Consider the following 22,176-nt stretch of genomic DNA (forward strand, 5'->3'; position numbering starts at 1 on the left):
AAACAAATAAGACTGAAATCATTTTACACAATTATAACAACAAAAGAAAATTTATCACAATTAGATCATAGACAGTAACCCTTAGTTCGAGTTTGCTTTACGCTTAAACTCTGATTGGCTGGCTCGAATAAACCAACCAATCAGAGCGCCGAACGCGCTCTCATTTTGATTACTTTAGGCGTAAAGGAAACTCGTATTAAGCCCTCAGATCTAGCCACATACGTGTACTTAACTTCTTAATGTCCAAGAAGTAGGAAATAAAGTCATTCACTTTAAAATTTGTTAGTTCTGAAACTTCCGACTGTTGCACTTCACTGTTTCACTAGTAATACTACATAAATATAGTTGGTCCATGTCCAAGGAAAAGAAGATAACACTTTTCATATGTTTTTCATTATCATTTATGAAATCTCGACGAAGCAGTGCGATTCTTTAACACACTAACCGCCGTACTCAGAGTCATTTAATGGCTTTTTAACCCAGTATTTAGCAATTGCGGATCAAAACGTTACTAAGGAACAGTATAAGTAATCATTAAATGACTGAGTACGGCAGAAATTCAATATCGAAGTTCGCATAAGTGAAAGAGCTCGTTTCTAAAGCAGAAACTGTGTTCTGTTAACAATTACCACTAATATATCGGTACAAAAGGAGACTCGAAACTTCGTAATAATTGTTTCCAGAATTCGGAACCAAATTCAAGTGAAATTTACTTTTGAAATTAACTCTTCAGCTTATGTGAGCTTGGATATCAAAATTAGTGTGATACCAATTGGTTGGTGTGTAGAATCGCGCTAGATTTTTCTTCATAACAGGTATTACAGTAAGTGAAAACTAATTTATTGTTATTTTTATAGTCAAGGAAATAATCTAAAATTGTGATGGTTTACAAAGATTGTGATTTGTGATATTTTTAACAAAACTATAGAAATATTTGGCATTTTGTCATTCAAAATAACTAATCAGTGATTCTCAACTTTTGATACAGAAACTACACTTAAACAATCTCGCTTGCTATGACAACACAAGCGAATGTGGTACCATGGCGTCCGATAAAGGAGAATGGAAGAAGTCATATTTCGATGACACCAAGTAACACGTCAGAGAGTTGAGAATCACTGATTATTATTGAATTTTAATTATTTTGGAAACCTAATTACAATATTTTTGACGGAAGACTGTATAACCCGGTTAATTAACTGTTAATCACAGACAGATATCTTTCGTGATATTTAGTAATAGACTACAAGACAACTGAAGAATACTAATTTAGCAAGAAAATCAAGAGACATTTAAAGCGCCCAGAGATTACATTCACATTTGGTTACAGAATATTAAAAAAAAAAAACTCTACCTTTTATATTCTTGTTTGTGTGTAAATAATAACATTTTGATGGTACTAAATTATGAAACGAATTTCTAAATTTATTCTTATATTCAATACCCTTAGTATGAGTTTGCTTTACGTTTAAAGTAATCGAAACGAGAGCGCGTTCGTCGCTGATTGGCCGGCTCGAATAAACCAACCAATCAAGGGTACAGATATAATATCGACATAATCAAATTATTATGACAAGCTGCCATGATGACTACTTTCAATACTGTGTTGATTTTACGTTTACAAAATCCTAAATGATTTAATATATAATCATTTTCATCACATATATCTAATGTATCCAGAGCAATGAAAACCGTCGTTAAAACACTTTTTTAACAAATAATATTAAATTGGTAAAAATTTATTTAAAACCCGATATGATCGCACTAAGTCAAACCACTTGTAATTTTTTATAGTCATGATACTATTTGAATTTTCACTTTGTGTCGAAATAGACAGAGAACTATATAAATTTGAACCCCAATCACTCCGAAACAATGATAAGCAAATGCTAATCCAATTCTATGATGTCATCTATGTCGTCCAAATCGAAGTCCTTTAGCGTCATTGCTGTAAAAAACAAAATATCACGTTTAATGTGGATAGTAATATATTTATCGAGGAATTTAAGGACAAACGATTGAGTCGTGCAGTCGTGTGTCACTGTTGGACGTGAGAAGACGTCTTTAAAAGGTACAAACCATACATTCTGCATGAATGAAGGTAAATTCATTAAAAATGAATACTTACGTTCAGGTCTTTTCTTTTTAGCAGGCGTAGTGTCTGTGGTCGGTTGCCTTTTACCATCGTTCTTCGATTTCACTGTCGTTCCAACCCATGGCAAGTTACTGTAAACAAATATTTATTTAAAATGGCCTCAAGTATAATAACTAGTCCCACAGTATACTATAAATATACTCACGTTAGATCCACAGTTTGAGCTTGTAGTTTAGAAGTAACTTTTTTACTAGCTGGGCCCCTCGTAACTTTGCTAGAACTAGTCGTTGTCGTTGAACTACTCGGTTTCGGTTGTTCCTTAGGTTTAGGCGGATTTGTAGTCGCTTTCTTAACATAAACATTTTTCCTTATCTCTTTCTCCACAGCCTGGTCTATGTGCTTAGGGACTTGGTCTTTCGGTACTTTGGTTAACTTGAGAATACTTTTCGAGTTACTGGCCGCGTCTTGCAGGGACACCGCTATCGTGGCACTGGCCTCACCGACGCGCTGATTACTTTTGTCAGGTCGCGTGGCAGTATGTCTCGCCGCGGCGTCACTGCTCTGGTAGTCTGTCGCTTTAATATGCACTACATCCTTGAGTATGGACAGCGGGTTGTCCGGACTAGCGGCCCGGCCAGCGCTACTCGTACTGCTACTACTGCTGGCTACACTTATCTGCCGCGCTTTCCGCGCCTCCACTTTACTCACACCTGTATTTTTTTCTATTTTAGACGATTGTTTCTTTTTTAGTACTTCGCCATTAGCGGTCGGTAGTTCAGTTAAGTCTACAATCCCAGAATTAGTATTTGTAGAAACTGCAACTTGCGGTTTGGTGGAATGAGGCGGGTCCGCTGTTTTCTTATTGGTTATCAGTTCAATTTTTCCATCTTTCGTCAGTCTGAGTACGTCACCAGTTTTGAAAGTTTTATTGGTTTGAACGATGGATTCAGTTATCGTCTTTCTAAAAAGGTCATCTTTCACTTTCGGATGTAGCGGTGACGGCTTGGGTGCGATCGGAACCGTCTGTTGTTTTGGCGGTAGTTTAAGCAAGGGAAGTTTATCGCTGGGTATGAGAACATATTTAGCTTGAGTACTGTCCCCTGCGGGAAATTGCCGTAGCACTAGCTTCTGTGTTGTTGCTGCAGTACAGTTTTGTAGCACTTGGTTTGTCACACCAAGTTGGTTCGGTAACGGGAGCTTGAGGCCGGGCGCTAGTGCACTGGTGAGCGACACGGGCACGGGCGCGGCCGCCGGCGCCGGCCCGTCCTCGTCGTCGCTGTCCAGGCAGATGGTGCCGCCCGGGGCCGGGGCAGGCGCGCCCGGGACACTAACGGGGGGTGGAGCCTTCACTGGAGTCGAGCTACTGTCCGTGAGGATCGGTTTGACTTTATGTGTATAATTGCGGACAGGTTTGAGAATTATATTAGTCGGGATCCCTGTTTGTATTGGCGTCGTTCTGAGATTTACTTTGGCCGCAGGTGTTTCCTGTCTGCATAGTAAAGTGTTTAAGAGAATGGGCTTGTGAGTGATCTCGTTGGGCTCTGGTACAGTGGGTGTCGGGGCGGCGGCGGAGTGTACGTCACTGATGATGATGTCGTCATTGTCCGGCAGGATGCACTCTACACGAGACTCCCGGGCCGTTGTTCTGATACTAAGCACAAAATGTATTCGAAATTAGTCATAAAATTGAATAAATTACAAAAATGTATGAGCAAGGAGTACTTACAGTCCAACAGGTACAATGGAGGAGGGAGTGACGCTAGGCGGTGGCGTGGCGACTCTCTGTTTCGCGCTGTGTATGTGCGCATTCAACTTGTCTTTGATCATTTGTTCCCTGAGGGTTGTGCTCTTAGCTTTGGATTTCTTTGCAGTCTCTTCAAATGTCTTCTGTGTCGTAATCATCTGGTCCTTCATTTGTAAGCTGGTCGCAGCATCGTCGGCGGAGGCAGACGCCGCTGTAGGGTTACCGCTGTTCATCTTCTTCATTACATCTTTACCTAGTACCTGTTCAAAATATTAAGTTTCGTTATAATGTAAAAAGTGCCACAAATCGAGACCGAGTATTGTTAGTATTGTGACATTTGTAATGTATTTCATAAATAGTACAGAGCCTTTTAACATTACAAAATAAAGATTGATACACAACCTTTAGGGGTAGACAGAGACTATGGAACACCAATTGCAACGATTATTGTATACCTCTTTCGCTTCATTAATAGTCATCAGTCTTTTCATGCAACATCGGTTAAAGGTACTTTTAATTTGGCCCAAATTAATTTAATATAATTTACCTTAACAGCTATATCGTAAATAGGTCCACTGCACACGGGATTCCCGGTCTGCTCGGCCTCATTGAATGCTTTCAGCGTACTGTACTGGGCAGCCAGCGTAGCCGCGTCTTCATCCAACATAGGGTTGCCCACTAGGTACGTGTGGGCAACAATGTTTATGAAATTCTGGTTCTTCAACAACGCCATCGGTAAAGGCACTATCTCATCGTCTAGATCGACTGTACTTTGATCTTTGTCTGGCTTTTCAGGAGTATGTGTTCTATCTTTTATATTATGAGAAGGAGCTGAAGTGTTCACCGGGATGTCGTCGTCATCACTCAGTGTAATACTGCTCTCCATTGGCTCCGTAACTTTAACGTGGTTCTCTGGCATTTTAGGGGGCTGAGATTTAGTTTCAACCGGTCGTGGTTTAGTTTCTGGCCGCGGCGCAATCTTTACCGGTCGCGATCTCATTTCTACGAGGTGCGGTTGGGTTTCTGTCGACCACGGTTCGGTTTCTTCCGACCGCGGTTTGGTTTCTGCTGGCCGGTACGTTTTAATTACCTTCTTCGACTTCTTAACGCTAATGGGTTTTTTAGGAACCAATTTAGGCTCTGGTTCTGGCGGCTTAGGTTTATCACTTGTCTTGAAAGACTGAACTGAAGATATCATAGTATCTGACAGAGTTCCTGGCTGTTCATCAGCACTCAAAGTATCTTCATCCATGCTTACAACTTTTGGGGAATGCCTTAACTTCTTCTTACTTTTACTAGAACTTTTATCTAGAGAATCTGGAATGAATTCTGTATCAGCGGTCCATTCATCATCGTCTAAGCTTATGACGTCTTCTGATAGTGAATCGATACTTTTTTCGGCTGCTATGGCGGCTCTTCTCTTTGTTCGTTCGTTGGTATTTGTTTTGGACACTGTGTCTGTCTCCTCGTTGTCTTCGAGCGCTGCGTTGGGCGCTGCGGAGTTGTTGATGGACTCGCAGACAATATCGTTCACCTTGGGCAGCGTCGTGTCCTGCCGCAGCAACACCTGCGCTATATTGGCCGTCATATCATCCTCCCAGTCTTTCTCCTCTAAATACCCTTTCTGTACAATCTTTCTGACTTTCATTACTACATGCACAATGTCGACATGTTTCCGTTTTCTATTTTGGAAATTGTATTTGAGGAGTATGTCTGTGATCTGGTCGACGAGGATTTCCTCGGCGATGTCCTCTTGGGTTGGTTGGGTGGTGGAAGAAGTGGATGGTTGAGAGGGTGGCGGTGGTGGTGAAGGTGGTGGTGGTTCCTCGGGTTGTTTACTGGTGCCTGATTTAGGGGGAGTTTTCTTATTATTACTACTGCTCTTTATATGTGCGACGCTTGATTTCTTGCCTTTCTTAGCTTTAGGTTCATTGGGAACGAAGTCCTCATCTTTTGGTTCGGTTTTAACTTCAGTCGTCGGTTTCTGTGACTCCGCGTTAGTAATGCGTTTTAACGCTATCTTTGGTGGTTTGCTATCTACCTCGCCTTCCAAATCTGTGGAAATTGAATATCAACACATTAGTTCAGTCATTTTAAATATTTTAATTTCCATGCTGTGTAAAAAATCCTTGTGAGTTGAAGATGTGAAAAAAGATATAGGCAACAAGAGAGCAGTTACAATCTTTTGGGGATGTGGAGACTAGGGGTGGGGGAAGTATGAATGAATTATAAGAGATGGCGTACGTTTGTGGTGTTGTTCCTGCTGGAACTGCATCCAGACGGCGTTCCGCTCGTGCTCGGGCAGCGCCTGCTCGTGCTCGCCGCGCAGCAGCGAGTCGTGCTCGTGCACGGCGTGCACGGCGTGCAGCGTGCGGGCTGCACAGACGGCGTCCCGCGCCACGCGCAGCAGCGCCACGTCGCGCACGCCCGCCGCCACCCCGCCCGCCACGCACGCGCCCGCCTCGTCGTACCTGCGCACCGACAGTATGTCTACATCTACAGCCAGCATATGGACGCTTGGCAAGCGGGTTAGATATAATAGGTTAAAAAATTAAAGTTTATCAAACGCCGCTTCACAGTCTCTGCTAAATGTACAATCTGTACAGTTTACGTACAGGCATTTACAAGTATTTTGCTAATGTCGCGCGACCTACTTTCGCGTGTCGATTTAATTATCTAATATTGTATTATTAATATTGTATTCAGTTGATTATAACTATCCAGACGATTAGCAACCCACATAACTAGTGTAACTTACACAATGAAGTCTGTGGTCTTTATCATCTTAAAACAAACTAACATCGCCTGACACATACACATTACACATTAGTCGGCTCGTATCATAACCCCAGGAAAAATAGAGCTACATAGTAAAATATAAATATAATAAGCCAACAACTATTTACGTGCATTTCACATGAAAATGTCACTTAATAAGCTCGATACTTACAAGTACAGCTCAGTGAGTTCGGCGCTGTTGTAGTGTCGGTCGATCTGTTGCTCGTCGACGACGCGGCAGGCGACGGCCTGCTTCGTCACCGAGCGCTCGTATATCTTCTGCTCCATTGTACCCTGGGACAAATTATTATTTTATTAATTTATCTTTCTTTTTTTTTAATATCCAGTAGTAAACGAAAACTGGTTGCTATGTTTTTTTCTATGGTTGGTTGCTATGGTTGGTAAATCATTCGATCATTTCTCCCACCGTAGACGAGGCGAGAGGGAGTGTCAGACTCTTACTGACTAAAAACAACCTCGTTCTTAATCCTGCTTTTCAAGGCGGAGCCCCGGTAAACCCGCTAGGTAGCCCGCAACTTCGGTTTTAACTATGACATAGACGTTATATTGTAGAAAAACTTATAGTTTAATATTTATGTTAAACTTGTGTGTTGTTTACCCTGCTTTAGCAATTAATTTACTAAAGAAAATTTGAGAAGTTTAAATAAACAATTGTACACTCTTTATTATAAGTGAAATTAAAACTTTAGGTTGGTGAAACTTGTTGAATTGACTGATACAAACTATAATAAAATTACTAAGGGCTTATTAATGCTTTCAGATTTTTATGTAATTTTTTAGTCTCACCATAGCGACCAGCCGGTATATGTAGCAGTCCTTCTTCTGCCCGAAGCGGTAGACTCGGAAGATGCTCTGGATGTCATGGGCGGGGTTCCAAGAGGTGTCCATGATGATCACACGGTTGGCGGCCGTCATGTTCAGGCCTAGGCAACCAGCTCGGGTCGATACCAGGAACAATCTGGGTAGGGAATGATAAGAAATAATTAGGTTTAGTGGAAAATAAGGTCAATTATTATCGGCTTACTCACGTAACTAATCGCCGCGTCGAGTGTCGCGGAATGCTGCTCATGAATATGAGCCTCTAGCATGGCTTGAAACTAGTCGAGTTCCTCTTCAAACAGTTACGTGAGTAAGCCGATAACATATAATAATAATTAATTTAGTATGTCTCACGAAAGTTACAATAAAAGAAAATAATGTCACTAAACGTTAATCAATATCATGAATGTCAGTTGATGCTTGTAAGTACAGCCTAAAATCTGCATTTTTATCGATTTTATTTGATTTTACTTTAAATGATGCATATGTAATAATAGTTTTAGTACTATAAAAATAAAAAGTAGAGCTACTGTATCAGTTACATAAGTAATTTATGAAAGGTCCGATTTTATAACTTTTAATTTATTGAATTCGCTCCACTCAAAATCTCTCTAAATTATTCAAATATACATATTTGACTAAATCACACAGCAAAAACGACTCTAACAACACAGCACTTGGGTACAAACTCACTTAGTTTTAGTGTTACTATCGGCGTTGAACTCCCGGCACCACTTCTGCCGTACCTCGGCCGGTACGGAGCCGTCCAGTCTGTAGTACTCGTTGCCTAGCGACCAGTTCTTCATCTTCTTCAGGAAGTACTCCAGCCCGTCCAGGCAGAATAGCGACGTGGAGAATATCAGCCTAGAAAATATAGGAATAAAAATCAGAATTATATATCTTTAAACATTATACTTGTATGGTCAGGTGCATGAATGTAATGAAGCTAAAGAAGTGTGTAAATAATGGGATAAGGCGTAAGCATTTACTTATGTGTTATCAAGAGATTATGTTAGTGAGAGACTGTCTGAATAAGAGACTTTGAGCTAGTAATGCCCAAATACTGAAACGCTAATCAATTTTAAATTGTACTTAAATATCTTTCTGTCTCTGTCTTTTATAAGGAATTTGTAGAGACAGAACTATTCTTGAGAGCGTCTTAAAATTGAGTGACGTTTGAGTATTTACTTTGAGACAGTGAAAAACTGTGAGAGTGACAGCCACACCTTATATAAGAGACTGTGTACATAAGCGAGACTTACACTTTATCACCAAGCGCTATACACTCGTCCAGCAGCCTGAAGACGACGACGAACTTGTTGGAGCTGTCGAGCGTCTCCAGCATGCTGCCGCCGTCCAGGTAGTCCAGCCACCACAGGTCCTCCGACACATTCGGCTTTATGTCCTCCACGTCCTCCGTCGCTAGGTCGTCTTCCAACTTTTCAGCTGTACAGAACAGTATTGTGGTATGTGATATAAACGAATAAATGTATCACACGGGTTTTTGATGTGATTTAGGAGTTAAATCTATTACGGATAGGGTTAAGGTCTGTTTGTCGAAACAAACAAATGTCGAAATATAGATAATTGCTGAGATCACATCAAAGACCTATGACATGCGTTTCCTATGATAACACAGAATTACCGTTATTTAAGTGTGGGAGAGTCATGCTTCGGCACGAATGCCCCGGCTCGACCGGAATGATACCACGGTCGAGCAGAAAACCGACGTGAAACAACGCTTGCGTTGTGTTTCGTTGTGTGAGTGAGTTTACCGAAGGGCCAATCCCCGCCAATCTTTCCTATTTCCGATTCCCCATGAAGCATCAAATTCTTAACCCCAGAAGACCCTCATCGCACTTGTAACGCTTCTGGTGTTCATGGGCGACGGTAATTGCTTACCATCACGTGCAGCGATTGCTTACTATCAGGAGTATCAGGTAATCCGGGTGCCTGTTTACCGGCTTATATCATAAAAAAATCGTTTTATAGTTTTAAAAATCCACTGTTTGATACAACATGAGCAATTAACAGAACCAGAAATAAAAACAATGTTCAAAATAGACAACTCAATTACCTTTCAACAACTTATTAGCCTCCGCCCGATCGCGGGCTTTAGTCTGGAAGTTATGAAGCACTTGTGGATGCGACCATATCTTCTGTAGTATATGGAAGTCTTTCAATATGCTTTGTTTGGACTGCTTCGCGTAACTTTGCAAGTAGTGCTTGTACAAGTCCCATTGGCATTGCGTTAGAGTTATAAACACTGTGTACTCGTGTTTCTTCGGCAAGTACGGGTACAATACTGAAGCCTCCTGCCTTTGCAAGCAGCCTTCTAATACTTTGTGAAGAATATGAGTACGAGCCTTCATCAACTTGATGTCTTCGTCACTTGAATCTCGGTGCTGGCCGTTCATTATTGGATTTTCGAACCTGTTTAAAGAGGAATAGGGTTGATTGTTAATTGATAGAAGAGCTTTTTTAATGCACAAGCTAATTTAAGACTTGACTTAAGAAGTTTGGGTTGAATTTTACAGAAATAAGTTACAAAACTTACCGATTAGAATACTCAGCATAAGTACCAAGTAAATTAGGCTTGACGAAGTTGACCATGCAGTAATACTCTCTCAGGTTATTCTGCATCGGTGTTCCGGTGAGGATGATTCTTCTTTTTGTGACGACTCTGCTCATGGCCACGGCAAGTACTGAGCAATCATTTTTGAGGAGATGTCCTTCATCGCAGACTATAATATCTGGCCCTGGGTCCAGTAGGGCTGTGCGGATCTTGTTTATGATGGTCGGTCGTACGTCATCGAGGAACGGGTCCAGGGTTGTCAAGCTCCTGAAGAGTTCGTACCCTATGATGAATATGCCGCCACCATTGTACCAGTCTTCCAGTTGATACGCTCGTTCGTAGGTTTTCTTTAGCTTTGATAGCTCAAATACCTGTGACAATGGTTATACATGTAAATAAAGATAATAAATAATAGATGTTGACTTTCTATACTAAATAACTCTTAAGGTTAGCGTCCATAGACCCGAATCGTATGCAAAGCACGCATCGGATAGCATCAAACGGATTAATTTTTCAGACTGCGTCCACTGTATCGACAGCGATCGGATTGCCGACGTGAGTATCAGCAATCGGATTACCGATACCGATTTTTGCATCGGCATTCCGTATAACGTCATCGGTACGCATCCCATCAGATCAATGGACGCAGTTGTATGCACACAGAATAATATAGTATACAAGAAAAACTAATCCGATGCGGGCCTGTGGACGCTTACATTTAAACAGTTGTACTCGCGACTTGCAGGGACAATGTTAACCAAATTATGAATTATTAAGTTAAAAAGTATGAATGTAATACCTGTAGTTTCCTTTTAATTTTACGTTGCTTGAAACAATAGAAATCTGTTTACATTTCATTATATAAAAGGCTGTATAAAATTAGACGTAAAACTATTACAAATTGAAGTACTTACTTTGATCTGATTAGTAACAGGTCCAATCCATTTGTGTATCTCGTCGACCCAGTTTAGGACGGTCGATAGAGGGCAGCACACGAGAACACGTTGCATTTTCACTCCAGGGTGGGTTAACACCTAAAAAAGAAATATAAGTCAAAATGTAAAGTTGCGCATAATAATTATACTTTGCGCAAAGTAAGCGCAACATACTGCGCAAACTTTAGAAACTTTCCGCGGAAGTGGAAGAGAAGAGACTCTTAGAAGAACTCTTATATTTAATATAAAATGTTTTGTAAACTTTAATAGTAGCGTAACTTCATTGCCTTCCAAACGGTTGAATAATTATTTTTTAGACAATGGAAGTTTTTTTCATGACTAATAAAGATTTATTTTATGATGAACTTATATACATAGACTAAATAAAAAAAAAATAAGACTATATATGAAACATAAAAAAGGAAAATAAATAAAAACTAACTATAAGAAATAGTCTAAATAACTTACATTGCAATATTCATACTAAATGAAGTATAATTGAAATTCAAATTGAAAAAGTTAATCATACCGTATGCAATAGAGCCAAGACTTGCAGAGTCTTCCCGAGCCCCATGCAGTGAGCGAGGATGCAGCCCCCGCCCGGCCTCCCCGCCGCTATCTCAGACAAACTCTCGAAGCAAGCGTCCCACATGAACTTTACTCCTTCGTACTGTAAATCGAATTATTATTGTTTAAGGTTTACTTGTGAGTAAACCGTTTAATTATGACTCACAAGAGTTATGTAATAATTTATTACATTACATAACTCTTGCGTAATAAATTATATATCTATATAAATTATATATCCTTGTTACATAAGGACATTTTTTATTCTTATTGACATATTTAAAAAAAAAACTTTATTACGATAATGTTTTTGCAAGGAAGACTGCAATATAGAATGAAGATTGAATAAAATTCTTGAAATCTGTTTCGGAAACATTAAACAGATTTTCAACTTTATTACTAGAAGATAAGGCTGAATTTTGGTTTTATAAAGGAAATATTTACAAAATATCATACCTGATGCGCCTTCATAACTTTAGTGAAGAAGGGATGAACGGTGACGACGGGCCTGTTCTCCTCGAAGTCGTACTCCAGACACACCTCGTCGTTAATGACTAGCACGTTCACGCCCTCCTCACAACCCAGCAGCTCCCTCTGTCGTACAACCATAAGCAATTAATATTAAAATATGAACCAAGCTAGTAAATTATATGCCATTTCTAGAAAGAAGGATTAAAACAGAATTTAACGTTCTTTTTTTAAGGCATAGGGACGACAAACGATGAAACGGATCGTCAGATGGTAAGCAAACAGCGCCGTAGATAAGTTACAAGTGCGTTGCCGACTATTGACGATGAAGCTAGGATGGATTCAGTGTATCATATTGTAAACAAAATAAAAGTTTAAAAAGAAATCTAGTGTTTGAATAGCAAAAACACAACTGTAAGTAACAAAAAAAGTATACCTACCCAGAACATTAATTTCTGTGAAATAAAAAATTATAAGTAACATCTAATAATAATACAGATATAAATATATGAATATAAATGAAACGCATACCAATTTGGTTTGTTTAGCATTCAGTCTTCGTTTTCTCTCGAATTCCTCCATGTTAGCTACCACAGTACTACGGGCTAAAGATTTCTTGTCAATCACCTGGAAAAACAAAATCGGAAAAGAACATGAGTTAAAACGTACCTAAATTTAACTAAAATCATGGTTTAATCACGTACATATTAATGTACGTGAGTAAAATCTCCATTATGAGAAAAGCTCTACGATTTTCGAGTCACAGAGGGACTCTTCATTATGAGCAGCCTACTAGCCAGTAGGCGTCTACTAAATCGCCACGTCTGCCTACGCGTTAGATTTAATTTTATATTTTTTCCGTATTAATAACTAACTACCAGTTATTTATTTGATCTTTAGAATAGAAAAAGTGATATTATGACATCACTTGACAATTTAAAGAGTCACCCCTATTATATGAGACTTATAACACAAATGGTGAAAAGTGGGTGTACATTATATAGCGTCATTACGTGCCGTAATGTGCACCTCTGCCTACCCCTTTTCGGAGATAAAAGGCGTGACGTTGCATAATAAAGTTATAATAACTTCAGTCTCCCAATCATTCGTTCATCGTATTTTGTGTTAATCAAATATGCCTCTTCTAAATGCTACCTAGTCTGAAATATTACAAGCTGGGTACAGGCTCCATACAAAATTACCCATTGTTCTTTAATTAAAATACTAACTCAAGCATATATTTTTCAATGTCAATCGAAACTAACTCTAACGTTGCTATACATAAAGTATATTTTTCGGTGCAGATTTTTTTATTTAACAACTTTAATGAGACTAGGTGCCTCTATAGATTTCTTTCATGAGTATTTAAGTAAATAAAAACAAATCTGTACCATACCTTTCTAATATTACGACGTCCCTTGAACACACTTGCTTGAGATCGTTTCGACATAGATGCATCTGTTGATTCTCCAAATAACTCCCTCGATAGTATTCTATAAAGAAAATTGAATAGTTTTAGGTAATCCAATAGTTTTGCAGCTGTAATAGATGCCATAAATACAAATAAAAATTAAGAAAAGTTCATACCGAGTGTGATTTGCAAAATCCACCCTTACTGCTTTGACATAGGAGTGGGAAAATCAAGCATGTTGGATCTTGTATTTTGAATCTTAACGTGATATATTTACAATTTAAAATGTCTTACCCAAGTTGCTTCTCTCTTTCCAAGAACTTCTTTGCAGAGCGTCGCGGTCGGCCGCTCTTTCGCAATCGTGTATTCGCGCGGTCGCTGCGTCGCTCAATGAATTCGCTCACCAACTTCGCTCGCTTAGCATCGTCCAGGCTAAAGGATATATTTTTAATATTTCATTAGTAATTTTTGTGTATTATCGTTATAAGGCATTATAATGTTTTTAATTATTTCTAATACTTGATAATTACATTTTTAAATATTTAATTATAAAAAAAAAAAAATATATAAAAAGCAGTAGGTCAAGCTGTCAGGGCTCAAGCGAGAGGAATTTCCTAATTATTACTATTATTTAATAATAAATAAAAGTAGATCTTTTCATAAAGGAAGAACTCATTAGTAAATTTTATACTAGGTATAACCATAAACTTACTTAACATTTGAGATAGAACTACTGTGCAAACTACACAATACGTAATAAATTCAGAAAAAAATACGTTTTTAAATCTTTCTGAACAACTATTATTGCCAAGAATAATTTAATAATAAAATGAGTTTAACATTTAGTTAAATGTTAGATGTTAAACTCTGACTAAATAGAGCCTATAATAATTAATTTATACGAATTGTTGAAAAAATAGGTGGGGTTTAGTACCTACATATTTATAGCATTAATTGAAGAAAAAAAAACAGCAGTTTACAAACGACATTTATTTATTTAGGTACACTTAGGATAAACTAACAATATATTTTAAACTAATCTATACTAAATAGTATACTATAATTATATAAATCCATAATGTACATAATCTAATTAAATGATAAGTAAGAGTGGTATATCACTAGGACACCATAGTGGTACGACCTGGTAGCGCGACCTGTGACCTGGTGGCAACTTGGTTGCGCGACTAAATAGTTGCCGGCAACCAAGTCAACCCAAGTGTTGGTCTGTGTGTCTCGCGTTACGGTCAAAATTAATATGAGATATTTTTTATAGAAACTACATAGTACTATGAAATGTCAAATAGATTCATGACGATGACAAATAGAAATAGATTGAGATTTATTTGTTTTTAGGTCTAGAGTAGGTTAGACACCACGGCCAAAGTTGCGCAACTTGTCGTACCACCATAGTGTTTCAACGTAATTAGGTATGAAATACAGGTTTTGTTTACAATACCTGGCTTGGTCCTTCTTGCCCATTCTTTTGAGAAGTTTCTCCTTCGTCGTGACCCATTGCTTCTCCTCTTCCGACGACGAATCCTCTTCAGTTTTCATTTTAGTGCTGCTACCGGGTTGAGATTTCATAGCGGTTTTCTGAAGACAAAATAAGAATTGAATATTATGAACATGTTTAATATTAAGGCTAAAAATATATCAAAGGTTTTCATAATATTTACTTGACATGCTGGCTTTAACATGGATTTGCAATGGAGTTTAATATTGGAATGACTTATTAACAATCAAAAATACGTGAACATGTTAAATAGTAGCTGCACGTGTAGCAGTAATAATAGAATCAATGTGTCGCGAGTTAAACAACTCTTTGTGTGATTCAGAAATTATGTATTTTGTTTGTATGTTTATGGGTGGTAGTATTTTATTCGAAACCATTATAATACAAAATTTCATTTCACCTGTTTGTTCCTCGTCACAGGGCCTTCAATGGGTGTACTGTGGACATCATTGACGACGACGGGGGCGTGTAGCAGCGTTAGTTCTTTATTCATCATCTTATCAGCTGTGAGCATTAAATCCTCTTTGTCCACAGTACTCTCTATTTTCCTCTTGCTTCTGTGCCTAGTTTCATAACCTTCTTCTACTGGCTCCTGCTTTACTTTACCAGTGACGTCATCCGAGTCACTTTCATTGTCATTCATTAATAGGTTCTTTGCTAGAGTATTCTCTGTGTTTCTTGTAGCCTGTGAATTAGATAGAGCTGTATATTTGCTGCTGCTATATTTGAATGCCTCGTTGGATTAAGCCGTTAAGTACATCATTATAAACAAAATGTCAAATATCGTTATAGTTTTGTATATTATTAACTTAACTTTATTGTAATGATAGCTGTTTATCTTAATGTTTAATAAAAACTATACAAAGCAAAAAATAAAAAAATGTTTAAGACTTACAACAGGTGGTGCAGTTTCATCTTCAATGCTAGCACCTTCATCATCAGAAGGTTCCAACTCATGATGGTCTGAATAAGTTGGACTCTCCGATCTGCTACCAGCTTCAGATGCGTGTTCAGTCTTCAATTCCTTTTGCTTCGGTTTCAATTTATTTTTACCAAGGTTCTGGCTTTGACCACTTCTATTCAAAGAATTTAGGTTGGTCAACCTGAAAATGTAACATGAAATCAATATTCTGTCAAAAAAATAATATAAATAAAAAAAGTTTTAGAAAAACAAAATCTCACCTGTTTATTTCTTCATCTTCAGTACTTTTGCTTGTTATGCCTTGATACTCAAAATATGTCTGTACAAATGACTCTGGCAATTTTTCTAGACTTATAGAAGAACTCAGGTATAGTTTTTTATCATTCCCATTCACCGGATAGCAGTGCCAACCATGTCGATCTATGAATTTAGGCATTTCTTCTTGTTTTGCGATTTCTTCCTTGGATGTTTCTTCAACTTTGGCTTGTTCTTTTTGTAATACATCTTTTTTCAGGTTCTTTCTTGAATGTCTTCTATTACTTAGTGGTTCATCTAACACAGGCATCAATGGCTCACACTCCAAAAGTTCTATGGGCTCATTAGCAATCAATGGTGTGTCATTCTTAGTACCAGGTTCCTCATCATTCTCATTCACCTTATTAGTTTTAGCTTTGTCAGATTCCTTTTCTGGTAAAATTTTGTCATATACAAATTTCATATATTTGTGGTATGTGGATATCTCGTTCTGGTCGATAGCTGAAAAACCAATAAAGCTGGAGGCATTCTCATCAACTTGATCGGTTGAATCCACATTGTTGCATTGTATCTCATCATCTTTACTGGCCTGAGATTGTTTGGTCTTTTCCTGTTCTTTCTTATTTCTTGACCGTACAGGTATATTTTCGGGTTCGGAGTCTGTTGAGTCATCTTTTTTCTCTTCTTGTCTTATTTTGTCTCTCAATCTTTTGGTTAAATTAGCAACTTCATTACTACTTGGTTTATCTTTTGTTGGAACTGTTGGTATTTCTTTATTTGCTTTCGCTTCAGGTTTCTTCGGTTTACCCTTACTTTTTTTGTCAACTTTCTTCTTTCCAGCAACCTTTTTATTCTTAGTACCATCTTCGTCAGAGCTACTTTGCATTAAACTTCCTTTAGCAGTTTCTATACTTAATGGTTCATATGTCTGTGGTACAAGTAGACTCATACTCGTGTCATCTTCTTCATAATCAGGTTCATGTCGTCTGTGTACTCTTAAAGCACTTTGACTGAAAATATCATCACGTAACCCAGCTATAATTTTGCTAGAAGAAACGAATGTTTCAAATGTATCTACGTCATAACTCTTACTGCTGTCTTTTTGTATGGGGTCAGGACACAAGTCTTCTAGACTTTCTATTTTTACATCAGGTATCATTGTCATTTCATCAGGTGCATGAATAGGCTCAACTTTCACTTGAGTTAATGAGTGAACATTGTCAGGCAAATCGTCATCAATAGGTTCAATTTTGATTTGGGCAACAAGTGGCGAAAATTCTTCTTGATTTTCATCACAATTAACAGTACAAGATCTGAGTTCTTGCATCTGCACCTGAGACACCCAATTCGGTTCAGATTCATTTTCTTCGGGCATGGCTTCCGAGTAGTTGTCACCGTCATCATAATGATTTTCATCAAACTCTTCTAAATATTCCTGTGCAATGTCATCTGCCTGAGCCTGTTCAAGACTTAAGAAAGCCTCCTCCGATAGTGTATTCACACTATTTATTGTTAAACCTTCAATCATTGTTTCATTGTCAGGTTGGTTTAAGTTAAAATGATTAGTTTCAAAAGAGCAATCATTTATATCTCCAAAAATTAATTGTTTCACATATTTGTAAGCATATAATTTTAGAGATTTGGGATTGTAGACACTAATAATATTCTGAGATTCTTGAAATATTGATTCCGGATCAATATTTTCCTTAATGTCAAGTTGAGTCGTCAGTACATCCAGGCACAGACGAAATAATGTTTCTGGTTGGTGTTCCACATATGTAAGTGTATTTTGAATATGTTCACTAATTTCTTTAAAGGGTAAACATTTAGGTTTTTTATCATTGTTTACAATCTGAATACACAATTGCAAAAGAGTCTCTGGGCTGTGCATCTCAACACAATTAGATATAAGGGACTGCATTTCCATATTTATATTATTTGATGAGAGTAAATTTTCTGATAGAGAGGTAGGAATTAATTTATTGGTTTTCTCTGTACTGCACCTTGTTTCCTCTTGTTTTCTATGTTCCTCAGGTTTCCTTCTAGCTGAGTAATGCAGCAGTGCCACCACTTTCTCGTAGCAGAGAGTTTTAAGACATGGTACAGATGATGTGGTACACGGGTTTATGATTTTTGAGTGTGTCGCACTTCTTTCCTTGATGTAAACCGCTCTATGAGTCAGGACCCTCAGGCACAGTCGGAATAATGTTTCTGGTTGGTTTTTCCCATCTGTAATTTCATTTTGCATGTGTTGACTAGTTTCTATAACAGCTCTTTTATCATTTATCTTATTGTTTGCAATCCGAATACACAATTGAAGAAGCGTCTCGGGGCATGTTACTTTAGCACTGTTAGGTATCTGCTTAATATCATTAATTATTTCTGAAGTACTGGCATTATTTTCTGTGTTAATTCCAACATTTGCAGTATAGTCGTTATTATTAAATTGATCTTGTTTTACAACAAAATAATTACACACACATTCTTGGGTCACATTCAACCAGTTTGTGGTCAAAAAAGGGGCACAAATAGAAATAGCTTTCTGACGGCGATAATAATTCGTGAAAAAATCACTTACCATTTTTGTGGTGATTTTATTATCAGGAGGTTTTTTATTTCGGCTGTCCTGGGCTAAAAAAGACTGCGTAGGCTTTACTTTTTTTACCATCACTGTGTCGTTTATCCAAACTGTATGGCGCCCCTTGATATCAAGAGTTTTATTTTCAGTTGGTTTTTTAGCAATTTTAATTGAAAGTTCTTTGTTGAGAAACACTGTTTTTGGATTGAATTTAGGTTTTTCTTTAGATTTATTTACAGGAGTCGACACAACCGGTTCGTCCACAATTTCACAATCACTATCACTATTATCTTTTTTTGATGATGGTGCTATTTCTTTTTCTACTTCTCTACATGCTGTTAAATTATGCGCCTCTAAAAATTGTTCATATTGACTTTCTAAATCTTCCTCCATCTTTTCAAGATTATGTTTAGCTAATTTAAATAATAAGAATGATTTCCGTACACAATAATCCATTTTCATGGTGTCGGTAACATGGGTTGTATTAATTTTCTTTTTCATGAAATCTTCAGATTTCTCTATCATTAATGTTCCTAACTCCGAAGTCATTTTCACAATACCATTGAGGAATGAACATGCACTTTGGGATTGCTCAGATGTTAAATTAACATTTATCTTCATCTTGCTTTCAAACGGTGATTTGGTTTGCACAAAAGTAGATGCAGTGTCTATTTTATTAGTTTGTGACCACATATCTACACTTTTCTTGGCATCGGGATCGATTACAGGTATTTCAAGAGTCTTGTTCTCACCAGAATCTGTGGCAGAAACTTTTTTTATTTGTAAATTAGTACCCTGTATTTTTTTAGCAATGAAATTTTCAAACTCATTACTACATCCCCAAGTTTTTGAATTAGTTGTTGGTTGTGATTGCGCTTCATCATTGATCTCACCCGCTGCATTTGGCAAACATATCTCAACGTCACTTGACTGTGAAGTAGTAGCTGGTACACATATTTCTATATCACTTTCTGCATCCTGATTAATTTGTTTGGAGCTGCTGCTTTGCTGCTTTCCTTTCTTTCTTGGAGATCGGCTTTCTGACTTCTTACGTAACCTTTTCTTCTTTTGCTTTTTCACCGTTTCATTTAATAATGCCTGGGCTTCACTATCTGTCGAATCAATATCTTTATTTCCTCTTCTACCAGGTACATATTCATCATCAGAGTAATACCTGTTACCTTTCCTATTCCGTGGTTCATCATCATCATCAGATAGCTCAATATTAGCAAAGGGATCTTCATCAGATCCTTCATCGTAACGCAACTTGGGAACTTTTCTGCGGACAGGTCTTTTAGAAGTATCTACCACAAGTGCAGAATTCTCAGGATGTTCTTCAGCAGCTGTGATTTCTTTGTCCATGATACTGTCAATGTCAGTAATTATGGGCATTTTATTATTCTGTTTTGTGAAAGTATCATCAATGTCATTGATGCTTTCTACATCAAGAATAGTCAGATCTTCAGTAGGCGAGACTCTAACTGTGCTATTAATTTCAGTGTTTGGTAAATCACATTTAACTGAATCTGACTTCTTGACAATAATGATATCTTTACTAGGTTCAATCTTTGTTAAAGAAGATCCATTTTCTGTTTTACCGCACAGCTTGGATAGATCAGTATTTCCAGAATTATTTTCATTTTTACATATTTCACCATTTTCACTTAAATGATCATTAGGAATTGGTTTCTTATTTGTTTTTAATTTACTTAAACAGATGTCATCGTCATTAGTAGAGTCACTCTCAATATTTATATTACATTCTGCAGTTTTGATTACAATATCAGTTTGTTCTTGTCCTTTTTTTAAACCATCCGTAGATTCCGAACTATTTAAATCTATGTTTGTTGCATCTCCTAATAAATTGTTCTTGTCATTTGTGGGGCTGGAAAGGCTATTATCATTTTTCTGTTTTTTTGGTCTACCTCTCCTCCGAGGTAGTATTGTATCGCTAATTTTATCACTAGGAGGTGGCTTAGGGATGGTCTCATTCGTAATAGATGCTTTTCTTGGCCGACCTCGCTTTCTCCTAACCACAATAGAAAGTAAGTCCGAGTTATCAAGGTCAGAACTTAATGGTGGGCTAGAAATAACTGAACTATCCTGATCCATTCCGGAAGGTTTATTACCATCAGGGGTATTTGATATGGACTTCCTTCCTCTTTTTGGAGGTGGAGTACTACTGGCCACAGATGTTTCTTCTTCAGGTTTTAATTGTTTATCACAACTTTCTCTTGTACCAAGAATAATTACATTACTAGTGCCTGTGTTGATATTGTTTACCTTCTTTTTCCTACCTCTTTTAGTGGCCGATTGTGGCTTAAGCTTACTATTGAGGTTGTTTTTACTTACATCAAAATCGTTGATGTTTTCAGAGTTTTCCGAAGAAGAAACACCTAAAGTCTCTTGGCATCGTGAAGATTCTACCTTTTTAGTGTTGTTGACTGTACTGTTTACTTCTTTTTCCGTACTTACAACAGTCTCAGTGGCACAACGGGTCAATTTTTCGCCGGGATCCGGTTCCTTAAGTTGCACTGATGCTTGAATGGGTAGTGTAATGATTTCTTTTTCCTGATACATTGAAACTGCTTGAAATTGTTCAAATGCATCCTCTGCTATACAGAGGTTGTTCGAAATGGAATTCGAGTCTTCAGACATATTGTTGAAATGTTCCGGATTCAACAAAGTCAAACCATTACATCTTATTAATAACACCACAAATTAAGAAATTCCGGCCTACGATCACAATTATTTTTCATTTTTTGATAAATACAAGAAATATTGAGATTTTCTTGTTGTTAGCTAAAACTCAGTGTTGCTAAGTAATTATTTCCAACCATATTTTTATCAAACAGTCATTGAGCCAACCCCTGAGCAGAAAAACAGGGTTGCTATTTATAAAACTGATAAATAATACGGCCCATGCAGGCCGCATACAGGTCCATTATTGACAAACATGCGGCCTGTATTTAGATTGTCAGTTTCTAATTCTAAGGATTACATAATTTACGGCTTTTTACAAAAGATAAAAGGAAGTACATAAATATGTGTTGCTTAATACCAACAGATTATTATGGTATTTCCTTTTTCTCGAAATTTTAAGAATTTCGGTATTAATGAAACTCACGGGCCTAAACCAAGTGAACTTCATGGTGGGATTCGTTTTCAACGGCATCTTCTTGCAAGAATTTCCGCACGATCCGACATGTGTTGAGAATTGCGGCTTTCTGCATGGTTATGTATATATTTTTGGGTAGGTCTATCAGATTGATTCCGTGATGTAAATATTTAGGAATGACTCCTGTACTGGAGAGCACCAATGGCACAATATATACTTTGTTCATTCTCCAGATTCTTAATATTTCTTCTTTCAACTCTGTATATTTGTGTATCTTCTCAGTTATAGTTTTTTGTAAGTTGTGGGTGTTCGGAATAGCTATATCGGCAATATATACTATTCTGGTATTATTATTACTCAAAGTTTTGGTATGC

At 37.5% G+C, this 22,176-nt stretch overlaps 1 protein-coding gene across 2 annotated transcripts; it reads right to left on the reverse strand.

Annotated features, from left to right (window-relative positions):
- Window positions 1–131: 131 nt before the first annotated feature.
- Window positions 132–21,571, reverse strand: LOC118265808 (uncharacterized). 2 transcript variants are annotated; one of them, XM_035579020.2, is made up of 23 exons: window positions 16,112–21,571; window positions 15,825–16,032; window positions 15,330–15,614; window positions 14,873–15,009; window positions 13,708–13,845; window positions 13,399–13,495; window positions 12,534–12,629; window positions 11,991–12,128; window positions 11,497–11,637; window positions 10,947–11,066; window positions 10,832–10,858; window positions 10,015–10,403; window positions 9,535–9,890; window positions 8,720–8,903; window positions 8,151–8,321; window positions 7,425–7,596; window positions 6,790–6,911; window positions 6,084–6,310; window positions 4,387–5,894; window positions 3,822–4,099; window positions 2,301–3,746; window positions 2,129–2,226; window positions 132–1,948 (listed from the first exon to the last, which is right to left on the reverse strand). In XM_035579020.2, the coding sequence occupies exons 1-23, from the start codon at window positions 21,340–21,342 to the stop codon at window positions 1,890–1,892; spliced, it is 11,628 nt and encodes a 3,875-aa protein (XP_035434913.2). In that variant the 5' UTR covers window positions 21,343–21,571; the 3' UTR covers window positions 132–1,889. The 2 variants fall into 2 exon arrangements, with proteins under 2 accessions (XP_035434913.2, XP_035434914.2); XM_035579021.2 differs by lacking the exon at window positions 10,832–10,858 and having other exon boundaries at window positions 16,112–21,570.
- Window positions 21,572–22,176: the final 605 nt, after the last annotated feature.

This window comes from Spodoptera frugiperda, chromosome 7, assembly GCF_023101765.2.
Source record: "Spodoptera frugiperda isolate SF20-4 chromosome 7, AGI-APGP_CSIRO_Sfru_2.0, whole genome shotgun sequence".
Classification (NCBI taxonomy): Eukaryota; Metazoa; Arthropoda; class Insecta; order Lepidoptera; family Noctuidae; genus Spodoptera; species Spodoptera frugiperda.